Consider the following 12,449-nt stretch of genomic DNA (forward strand, 5'->3'; position numbering starts at 1 on the left):
AGGCTTATGTTCAAATTACAGTTCTGGAAAAACAACTTTTAGAACATTTTGTTTTTACGTGCTTCTGCTCCTTTTTAGTTAAAAAAAAAAAAAAAAAAAGATTTAGCATTTTAAATTATGGATTGACTACAGGCATGTAACAAAGAAGAAAGATAAAACCAACACCACTTGGATTTGGTTTGGGGGTTGTTCATCAGAACAAGCAGAACCAGTAACTGCTTGAAGAACTACACTGGAATTACTGGTTCATCAATAAAATTCTTTACTCTTCTGCCTTCTGCCACTATGACTTGATAAGCTTCTGCAACAACACTGCCTCCTACCTGAGCATTTCGAAGGGGAGTTTATAGTTACTTCATTCCTCACCATTATTTTGGGTAGAACTCCAGTTTCTGCCTTACTGTATAAAAGGGAATAGCACTTCATTTCAATTAGCTGCCTTTCTCTGACAATTTTTAACATGCCATAGAAAGTGGGTGCCAATCTCTTTGAGAAAATATCAATATAATTCAAGCAGATTGAAATTACGAATGAAATATTGTTCTTAGGGGCATATTCTATCCTTGGCCAACAGTATTTATTTGCTCTTCCTAAATACTTTATATTTAACAATTGAATTTAGTATTACTTATGTTCTTCCATACTTATAATTTCAGAAAGTAATTAGCCATTCCTTCACTGACAGGCCTCCCATGGTCTAAATTCAGTAAAATTCCTCAGTGTTTCTTAAGTAGGTTGTCACATTTTCTGTAGGAATCATTAAACTGAAAACTAGCAGTGATATATGTAAATGCTACTGTGGGCATGACTAATCCACAGTCCACACATCTGTTCAGAATAATGAAGCCCAAAAACTTTTATCTTGTCACTTTCTTCCTAATGGCACCTTACGCAAAGACGAAGAATGAAATCAAGAATAGATAAATTGTTCTGGCAAACTTGCTATCAGATTTTTCCCTTTTGTGAGGGCTGCGCAGAACTTCCCTCCTCCTTCCTGAAGGCGTGCCAGCACCCAGGCATCCATCATATGCCAGGCAGAGGCGTGAGCCCTGTGCGTCAGAGGGGGGGAGCTGACAACACCCATCACCGCCACCTGACGAGGGCACAGCCAACTTGGGCAGGAGGGACCACGCCGTGGGGACAGCCCCGTAACGTGACCTGTGTGTGACAAAGTGTGCATGCCTGTATCCAGTCTCTGATGCTGCTGCCAGCTGTGCAGTCACAGGGCTGGGAAGTCTGACAGGCAGCCCACCACTGGCGTCATCGTTATTCATAACGATGCTATAAAAGTACTCACTAACTTGTTTGTGAAGTGTTTCACTGTGAGTATGTACCATTTTAATAAAAACAATGAGCTTGAGGGGCTTAGAAATTAATCAGTGCTGCATTTCAATTAAAAGATTTACTTATTTCTGAAAATTCTAAAACAACTGAAAGTGTCGTAGGTTTCCTATCAAGTGTTTTCTGCTGACTGAGGTTAACAGAAAATATTTCTAACCTGCAGAAATTCTTGCTGGAAAATATTTAAATAATTGCAAGGCTTGAGCAGAAGTTAAACAAATCAACTTCTCTACCAATTCAAATTAACTACCATCTGTTTTAGACAATTCTATTATCATGGCTTTTGGGCATCTCAGACAATTAAGAATAAAAAGAATGAGGCATCTTCTTTCTGTTCAAACTGTTGACGTTTTTTAAATCTAAAATTTGTAGTTAAGCAAAATGAGTTTTGATTCTTAGAAAAATTCTGTACTTCTGAAAAAAGAGAGAGACAGGCCACTAAACACAGCCCTGTCTTTATCAGAAATTACTGCAATATGTGATTTGACCTCATACAAAAGTATTTTGAATTTGAGTACCTGCTAAATGAATTAAACACATCCTTTTCAAAGGCATAAAAAATGGCTTTCTTCTTTCTCAGCCTTTCCTCTTCAGTTAATCAGCCATGTAAAAGTGACAGTTATTATCACCGTGTGTAAAGGCAAAAAATATTTCCAAGTTCAACAACTACAAATTAAAAAATGTTTTGAAGAAAAAAAAAAAAGAAGAAAGAGTAATTGTTGCACAGAGATCTCCTCTACTGTCATGTGAGATTCTCTCTCTTTCTCACTTAGGGTGATGGCTGATGCAGTAGGTGTATAATGTAAGCACCAATTTACATATAATGTGTTTCTCTCTCTCCTTTGGAGAAGTCCTCACCACCATCCATGGTTGAGAACCCTAAAAGCTTTTGCCTTCTCTGCTTCCTTCTGTTCTTTCCACAAGAGTGGTAGCTCCTTAATTGCAAGTTTATTCCAGATACACCTAAGCCAGTTTCTCCTTAGAGGTTCAGCACTGATGTACTCTGCCTATGCTGTCTATGTTTCAATTATTGTTATTTAGAGCTTTGTGGGGAAGCTGGCAAATACATAAAGCTACTTCTCTTTCCATTTGGTTGAGAGAACGATATTTTAAACTTCATTTATTTTCTTTCCACAGGACAAAAATGGTATTTTGAAGTTAGACATTGTTTGGGGGAGAGGAACGAGGAAGTTATCCCTGTTGGTGGTAAGAGATGCTCCACAGATGCTCTTGAGCCAATCTACCAGTTCTTCTTAGCCTGAGAAGGCTAACTCACAGCAACCTCAGTCAGGTTCTCTTCAACTCTTTCAGAACCTTAAGCAGATACATAACTGAAGTAACCTTATAGAGTGTTATCTATTTCTTAATTAAGATGATAATATACATTTTTATATATTACTAGTAAATGGGTATTAATAGCCTCTGTAAACAGCATTTTTCAAGTATAAATTTGAGCTCATTCTGTAGCAAATTCATGCTGGTTTTGTTGCATTATTCTAAACTCCTGCTAGTATTTAATGAGATAATTTACTTGTTTATCTATCCATCAAGATGCTGAAAAGCAGGAACCCAATGCTTCTGCTAACATACAGAACTGTATCAGCTTTCAAACCCTAGCTATCTGTCATGGTTTGGGCTGGATTGGCCATCAAGACCAATGACAGACTCTCCCTACCTCTCGAGACAGGGAGGGAGGGAGGGAGGGAGGGAGAAAGAGATGTATGAGTGTAAAGGAAACTGAACTACTTTAATTAAAATATTAATAAAATAATAAATGAAAATAATAATGAAATATATACAATATATACAAAATCATATTGAGCTCCCAGGATGATGATTGTGTTACTGGCAGGCACTGGGAAAGTCCCAGACTCCAGTCAGCAATGGATGGGAACTAGATTCCTGATCTGGATTCAGGAATGCACAGATTGGGGCCAAAGGCAGATGAACAGAGTCCTCCTCAGACACCAGCCATTGAAGAAAGAGAGGCTGACCCTTTGATCCCTCAAATTTTATACTGAGCATGGGGCAGATGGGATGGAATACCCTGTTGGTCAGTTTTGGGTCACCAAAACTGTCCTGTCCATTCCTCCCTGCAGGTGTGACGTCCTCTACGCTCTTCTGCTCTGCTCCTCCAACAGGGCAAATAACAAAGTGACCTGACCTTGGTTGGTATAGCAATAAGTATAAGAAAGAGCCTCTCTGCATACCTTTCCTGGGCACAAATTAGAACAATCAGGTCTTATCTGTCTGAGAGTGAACAGTGTCTCCACAAAATGATGTTAATTTTCAGAGAGTTCCGTTACTTAGAAGAGGCTTAGCTAAAAAGTAAAATTGCTGAATAGAAAATTGGTTCTGCTTTACCTCAAACCAGGGCAATATCTCATACTCAGAATGATGAAAACTAATCTCATCCATTGCAAGAAAGTATCTGTCTATATTCAGAAACTGCATCTCTTCTCTACCTCGCAGCTTATTCAGGAATTCCTGCTCATTTTTCACCTTACTAACTTACAACCTTCTCTTCCACTTTACGCTGCTTCTACCTCCATGCCCCCTTTTCTTCCCATCCAAGTCTCTTGATCACCTCAACAGTTTTTCTCCTTTATCTTAGTCCCACCAGATTTTAAAGGAAAAATTAAGAATTAACTACTTGCATCTGACTCACTGTTCATTCTAGCTCTATAAAGTATTTTTAATCTCCTTTTCTTGCTAAACTCCTTTGTTTAAGACTACGATATCTATTATTCTTTGTGCATAGTCTAGAACAATGGAGTGGATTAATAACTAGCCCATAAGTACTATGATATATGCGTATTTTATGTACAGAGCCCACATTGAATATATATACACATATATATTAAAACACAGAAGAGATACTAAATTAGTTAGCTCAATATATTTTAAAAATTGAAATTCAAGAACAATTAATTAATCCTAGCTTACTTGTGCTTTTATTCTCTACATACCAATAACAGTACATTAATACATTCACAGCATGTTAAAAGGAACAGCTGTTAAATAATAAATGCCTTACTATATTGTTTTCAGCAGGTGCTTCAGCAATTAAACTCTGGCTGCTTAATTTCTAGCTCATTTAAGAAAAATAACTATATCGTATGCCACCAAGTAAAATACTAGGCATTATCCAAAGAATAACAGAAACATCAAAATCAAGACATCCGCTGTAGAGAATTATTGTTCTTTGTGAAGAAATGTGTGTCATCTCCTGGCTTCTCCCTGCTTATCACTGCAAGAGCTCAAAAAGCAGCTTTTAGCAGAAGAATCTAGGAGCCTTTGCTGCAGATATCATTGGATGTTTTGCCTCAACTGGTGTCAGTGTTTCCAGTTCTTTCTCCATCCCACCAGCACCTAAAAGCAGCCACTACTACCCCCCTCTTCCAGATGTAGTTACTTGAGAGCCACAGCACAGGTCAGTTGGAGATGCAACGAAAATTAACACACCCAAACATCCTGTATTTATATTTTCTTTAAATCAATGCACCCTCAGGCAGCACAACTCCTAGGCCTATGCAAGAGAACTAGAGAAAACCTATGAGCATGACAAAGGCTGGGACCCTGAAATCAAATTTTTTGAATCAATCTGCAGTATCACCAGATCAGACGCAACATGAAAGCACATGCTACAGCCAACTCTCCGAATATTTGTCATTAACTTGGGGAAATGTTCATCAGACACAAATCTTCAAAACCACTCAAGAATCAACACTCTTACACATTTCAAATTTTAAAATAGCATTTAGCTAAATAGCCTAAAATTAAGAGAAATCCATATTTGAGAAAAACCCTATGTTTCATTTAGTCAGCCTCTCATTTCCTAAGTGTGAGAATCAACTTCGATTACAGAATGCTATTAAGCTACCAAGCATAAAAAAACCTGTTACTATCTGACTTTTCCACTTGCAAGGTACCTTGAATAGCTTAACATATCCAAACAATTGTTCAATTAAGAAAAAGTATCTAAAAATATGGTTAGGATGCAAACATCCCTGTAAAATGTATTATCAGCACAGGTTGTTTCATATTTTTAATTCTATATTTTATCAATTAAGTTTCTTAAATGTACTGTACCTCTCCAGTAATCACTTAGTATTGAAGAAGAAAAGTAAGAACTATCACCTTCCGTAGGCTTTTTTGTTTGAAAAGTAACTGGTTTGGCTATTAAAGCTACCAGAAACTTAATAAAATAGTACTTATGGCAGGCAGCAGTATTATCTTGTTCCAGCTTGAAGTGTATTCACATGATTTGCATCCGGTCCATACCATAAAACTTGGCTCATTATCTGAATAAGATAATTCTATTTTATCTCTCCACTGCAAGACCAAAACACATGAAATATTAATTGCCCATAGAAATTATTTCCCCTATATTTGTGCAAAAATTTCAGGCTTCGTTTTTAATTTTGTTTAAAGGAACATCAAAAATAACTGAATTTTTTTTTTCCTGAGCAAGTATTAGCTTTTGAAACAATTCAACTCTCCTACTGAAATGCAAACACTTATCACACATCTGTTATAAGGACTGCATTCATTAAAGTCAGCTATCAATCAGTCACAGTAAAACTTTCCTTAAAACACAGAATGTAACTTGCATAAAGCCCTGCTCACTGTTACTGAGTGCTAGTTAACAAATCATTCCTTTCAGTTCATGCTACTGTACCTCATGAAGTACTATCATTACTTAAAACATGAGAATATTTGGAATTCATTACGTTTTCTTACTTTGTGCTACATACACTATGCACCAGTCCTGCAAATGCAAACCTTCATTTTTCTAAGCAGTTCCCTAGCAATCCTGAGGTCTCCACTAATATTTTTATATTGACAAGGAACTATCTGACTGAGGTTGTACACAGCAAAATTAGAAGTCTGGATAGACTTACTGCATTGTAGAACACAAACTTCATTACATTTACTAAAAATCATCTGCAGTTGAAAATGGAAAGCACTTTGTAGTTAGATTTTAAACTCAGCATACTGACTAGGAGCAGCTCACATCTCCTGCTCTGCTGACTTTTATGAGTCAGTCATGAGCCTCATTACATTTAGTGGTGGCTTTTACACCCCACTCTCAGACTCATAGTATTTCAAGCAAATAAAGCTTAGATTCTGGGCCCTCACACTTCAGGAGAAAAAGCCCTCAAAAATGAAGCCTAAAGGCTATGATACAGCAGAACAATGAGGAGAGGCCAAGATTATTCATTTTTAATGACACATAATTTAGAGGGATCTGTTACATGTAACGGAATAAGGTAGATAGCCCTCTGTGCTGGCATGAACCAAGTAAACCTGAAGAACACACAGGTTAGCAGGCACACTCCTGCCACAAGACACCACCACCACGGCAACGCTGCCACCAGGACCTGATCTGCCAGCTCGGCACAGCACAGCCACCACCATCCACACACACCAGCTGGGTTTCAAAAAACACAGGGAGGTGTCTAGCACGGCTGTACGTTTTGTCACACATAGCTGATCACCGAATTGCTGTTTCAGGCCATCTATGAAGTAAGCAAGACAACCCTGCATCAGATGACATTCAGTTCTTGCTTTCAAAGTTCAGTTCTGTTAGGAGTAAAATTAAGAAAAGCTTCGGTTTTTCATCAATTCCACAACAACAAGAAGGCTTCATGCAAATTCTGTCACCTGAAACCTTGGCTACATTTTTCCATAAGCCAGATAACAAATTTGTGGTTAACCTAAGTCAGTCATCTTTCAAGAAATATGACCAATGTTGCTTGTTTGACATGACAATCACCATCAGCATTACGTTTCAACTATTATGTAGACCAATGAAACATGCAACTTTATCCAACTTACCTGATGCCCGTCTGGTGAACCGGTTTATCACTGGAGCTGAAAGAGAACACACTTCAATTAGATTCTTTTTGTAATAGTCTCTAACACAGGTGAAGTGTAACAATGTTATACTTCATTCAAAGTGCAACAACTACAAAACTGCTAACCCTTATTTTTGTATCTTTATAGAAACCCATGTTAACTTGATGCACACTCAAACTTTTAAGCAGCTTTGCAAGAGCTGTGGTAGTCACTACCTATTAGAAACCTGGCATCTATAGAGAAAAAGACTAATTTGCAATACCCTCTGAAAGACCAACTTTTGCTTTGACTAACCTCTAAAACTCCTTGGGTAAGTCAATAACAATGCCAACCCCTGCCCAAACCCCTGTTTTACGGTGCAAATGACTGTTTTATAGTGCCATCTCGGCACATCTCCAACTGTGTGCAGCAAACACTTGGTATCAGGCTCCTGTCTTGATTCCAACTGGGAGAGATTGCAAAATACATCTTAAAGCACACACTTTTGCCTCCATTTCATTTCCAGGTTTACCAGCTCCTTCAAGAGCTACTAGAGATAAAATAGATACAGCAATAAAGTTTTATGTTTTGCCTTCCAAATGGAAGCTTCTAATTAGTATAAAACACTGGTCTTGAACTCTACTTTCATGTGATATGTTAACTACTGGTATAAACAGTAAGAAGAAAATCTGAATGACCTAATTTCAAATGTGGGCAGCAGCTACATTAAAAATGTATGCTCTTACAGTGCTTATTAACATTCAACCTTAAAAAAATGCTCTTAATGTTTACATGGAATTGAAAAATGAAATATATCGAACCCTTTTATTTTATCTCAATTTTACATGGGAGTTATGCATCATTTCTTCAAAATCTAAGCCAAGAGGAAAAAAAATTGCTGAGAAAACAGGAGAGACAGTAACAGCTTGAGAAGCAAACTGACTTTTTATTCCTTTGGGGAGAAAAAACAGAGCAAAGCTACAATTTCTGAACCACAGTTGCAGACGGTTTGTGCAAACACATACAGTAGTGACAGGTCCAAGTGGCAAGACAGACACTGGGAAACCCAACTACAGCAGTTCAAAGTGCTAGTTATGAGCAAGGAAACCTCTGGTGAATAAGCTATCACAAGCTCCAAACATACATATAAATAAAAAAAGAGAGCAACATAACCAGCAAAGATATTTTTAAATGTGAATTTTAATTCCCCCCAATATTTTTTTTAATAAAAAGACAAGAAATTTAGACACATTTTTTATTGGAGCAGATACGATATTTTATGCAACTACTGTTTTGTACTACAGATGGCTCTTTCATTCCTCAAAACTTTTCATTTTGTTGGTAGGGTTATGGGCCAGATTCATTTCAAAACACCAGGCTTGTCTGTCACCATCAGATGGCTCAGCTGTTACATACAGCATGTACATTAGCAGCAGTTCTCAGCAGATGTGCTCATATAAAAAAAAAAATATTTGGAATCTGACATTTTTCTAAAAAGAAAGCATAAAATGGTGCTCTGCTCCCATTCAAAAGCTTTCCCCAAACTCAGAGAGGGTATTTGGCTTTGGCTGTCAGTTCTGTACATCACTTGTACATATGAAGATTTAATTCCACTAGACAGCTACCTCAGCACATTTTACCAACACAAAAAAAAAAATTACAACATTAAAAAAAGAACACCTAACAAAAAAACTAACATACTTTGGAGACCACTTCTCTTTGAAACCAGTTACTGGGACTGTCAAAGAGGCAAGTCCTTTTCCACCTTTTTTACAAATTATTTACTGTTAGGAATAAAAAAAAAAAAGGCAAGAATGTCAGAAAAATAAGGAACTATTTCCAAGCTCATGTGAATAGCCAGAGTTTGAGCAGCAACCAGGCAAAGCCTTCTTCCACAGACTGGGATTTCGTGAAGGTCATCCAAATGTGTTACTGGGATTATTTTAGAAGCAGCACCCACAGTTCTTTGTTATGGAGCAAGCTGAACTACTCTCTATTTCTCTTGCAGCAAATCACAATGTACTTTTGCTGCCCAGAAAGATGGGAGCATGAGCTTACAAGAAGGCCTCAGAGAATCATCAGCCCTATGGAAATTCAGCTGGTATTTTCACCACAGAGTAGATGCACGATCAACCCGGCTGTTACCATGGGTGGCAGGAGAAGCATAGTAACATGGGCAAAACAGAGTTTAAGAAGCATTTTACTGGAGCCCTGAAAAAAATAATTAAATCACTTTTCAAACATACCAGGAGGTAAGAGTTTTGGCTCAGAAACAAATGGACAAATCGATTGCAGAAATATTCAGTGAGGGATATTAAAGGCTCCTCTTGGAGTCAGAGAGATTTCCAGGGAAGAAGCACTACTTGCTGTTCTTGTACTTGCCATTTTCCCTGAATATCTTGTTTTAGCCACTGCCCTTACTGAGTTCTGGGCTAGGCTGACTCTTAGATTTGGACTAAGATGAGCTGACTCTTAGATTTGGACTAAGATGACTGCCCTGATCCACAGGGCTCCAACGGAAGCGGCACCCAGAGAGAATCACGCCAAGAGACAGTCTTGGCACCCAGGTTTAACTCTGAGAGCAGCTTTGAAACCCCACTCAGAGGCCACAGGGAGCTCGTACTTACCCCTGTGGGCTCAAGTCCTGAGCTCCACACAAGAAGTGGTGCTCAGGTCCTGTGCAGTGGCTGCTGCTGCAGCTGCTCCCCAACACCCCACTCGCCCCTCTCCTCACAGCCACATCCACAAACGGATTCTGAGGTGCCAGCCTGCAGGCACAGCAGAAAGCAGGAGGCATTTGGGCTCTAGAGGCTGCCCGAGGACTTCTCCCTACCATGAGAAACCCAGGCAGCCTTGTCCAGAGCTACCCCATCCCTGACAACACCTGCCTTATGACACTGCTGACACATACAACTCCACAGCTCCACAATATTCCAGCGAGGGTAAACTTGGGAAGGGAAGGGGCTTGAGGCAATGGCTATGCAGCTGTTGAAGTTAACTCTATAGTAAAAATGTAGTTTATCTTAAAGGTTCTAGTGACACTGTGCTGAGGGTTGGCTGCTCAGAATGATTCAATAAAACAACTGGCTAGGAAAAAAAGTACTTTAAGTTACAGCTACACACACCCCCTGTCCCAGACTTGTGCAAAATGTAAAAGGAACAAAAAAACCCATGGATTGCAAAACCTCATCATTGCAAAATCCAGGGATTTTTCCCAATAAAGGGTAAACTGGCATGCAGATAAATTCAAAACACATCCAATGACATTTGACCTTTTTTTACAGTAAGAAAACGAGCGCTGCACCCCGGCGGAGTAACTTCCTCCTGTGCACAGAGGGTCTCGTTGAAGCGTGTGGTATCACTCCAATATTAAACCTGACTCCTCATGTTCAAGTTTGCCTCAACCAAAATCAATTACGACCTTACACAGTGGAAAATGAATAAAGGCAAAAAAAAAGATAAATGACAGGGGGTTGTATCCTGGCAAAGTTTTGAATAAATTATCATTTGAAACTGAGTAAGCTATCGATCCGTACATGACATGTTACAAATGTTTTGCTCTTAGCACCTACGTAAGAGAGAATTCCAGAGTCTAAAATGTTACCTGCTGGTAATTGAAATTCACGTTTGCAAATCATTGCTCAGATGATGGTACGAATGTACAGTTTTTAAAGTATTTTGGCAATACAGATCAAGTGAATAAACAGAAATAATTGATAAATGATCAAAAGAGGCTGAAGTGTCTTGATGTATCTATTCAGCAATAATAAGCTGTAAAACCAACATCAAACTACATGAAGCATGCGCTAAAAATATTTCCATGACTCAACAACTAGCTAACCATTACTCTTTTCCCCACTGTATTTTACCATTCATACTAGTATTTACAAGCATTATGCGGTCATCACAACAGCCCTATGAAACAAACCACAAAAGCAGAATGATTTTTTAAGTTGAAGAGGAAATGGGGGTCTATGGGGTTTGCAGAGCACAAGTCTAAGATGGTGATGGTAGAAAAGGATCCCTAGCTGGGCATCCTCTACACGGCTGACTTGTTCTGATAGCTTGAGCTGTCCCTTTTTGCAGATTCCCAGTTTAAGTGCTCCAAGTCAACTTTGCTTCAGAAACTGTCAGAGATTCTTGTGCCATTAATGTCACCTGGGATAAGAAGCTAAACACATTGCAGACATTAGACATGCAGCCTTCCTAAGAAATCAGGGACTGTCAGCCCGGGATTTAACAAGAGGTTCTGCTTATCAGGGGCTGCTGAGGACGTGCTCGAGCACCCTCTGACAGCCAGATCTGTAAGCTGTGCCTTCTGCAGGTCTGCAAACCAAGGCAAATACACAGCCCTGGGCCATGCTGCAGAGTGCATGGGACCCCACCTGTGCCCAGGCCAGGGTGAGCACACATGGGGTCCCTGCAGCTGCTCCCGTGGATGGAGACCACCAGGAGACTGCTCAGACCACATTTATAGCAACTCAAGGCAATGCTCTTTTAGAGCAAAATACACAAAGCCAAAATGCCTGCTCTGAGTGACGAGGGCTGGCAGGAGATTAGTGATTAATCTTCAGTATTAGTAAAAATTAGAACACTTTCTGCAAGCTCCACTTTCAATTAGCCTCTGTAATTTCTTCATAGGGCAAAGGGCTAAATCCCCTTAAAAAAACCAACCAAATTAAAAAATTAAATTCAGCCATTATATGTCTAAAGCCCTCAAATTTAGAAGCCTATATCCCCCCAAAACCCAGCTCACTTTACAGAACGAGAATACTGCTAATATATCTTAAAGGGTAGACACAAACAGAAAAATCTGGACCACAGTCTGCCATCATTGTGTGGAAGATGCAAATACCCCAAGTGAGGTTATGAAACAAGAGTCATAACCAAATTATACATTTTTTTTCTATCCTATTGAGGGCAAAGCAGTGTTAAGACTCTCAAGAACCTGTGAGTCAGTGGGTTAAACATAGCCCAAATTTCAACAAGAGACTGAGAACCTGCTCTCAATACACTGCATGATTTTATACAGTTTAACTCTGGTGGTTTCAGAAGTGTTGCTCTTGGTTTACACATGAGGTTTTTTTATCACATACCTCAAAATCCCAGGCCTAGTTTCAACCAACAAGTATCATGGGCATTATGGACTCTACCTTTTCAGTCCCAAGCTCACCTATTTCTCAGAGATCCATCAACTTTCAGAAATACTTTGAATTATACCTATTGTAATCACATACCTATGTGACGCAAATTAACATTTGCTTGTC

At 39.0% G+C, this 12,449-nt stretch overlaps 1 protein-coding gene across 1 annotated transcript in view; it reads right to left on the minus strand.

Annotated features, from left to right (window-relative positions):
* The window catches only part of PRKAR2B (protein kinase, cAMP-dependent, regulatory subunit type II beta), a 90,738-nt gene that overhangs the window by 47,608 nt on the left and 30,681 nt on the right, over positions 1-12,449 (minus strand). Inside the window, exon 2 of the mRNA XM_014963559.1 lies at positions 7,183-7,218. Coding sequence (XP_014819045.1) covers positions 7,183-7,218 — 36 coding nt within the window. The remainder of the gene's footprint in view (positions 1-7,182; positions 7,219-12,449) is intronic.

The sequence above is a fragment of the Calidris pugnax genome, unplaced genomic scaffold (assembly GCF_001431845.1).
Source record: "Calidris pugnax isolate Ruff unplaced genomic scaffold, ASM143184v1 scaffold44, whole genome shotgun sequence".
Lineage (NCBI taxonomy): Eukaryota > Metazoa > Chordata > Aves > Charadriiformes > Scolopacidae > Calidris > Calidris pugnax.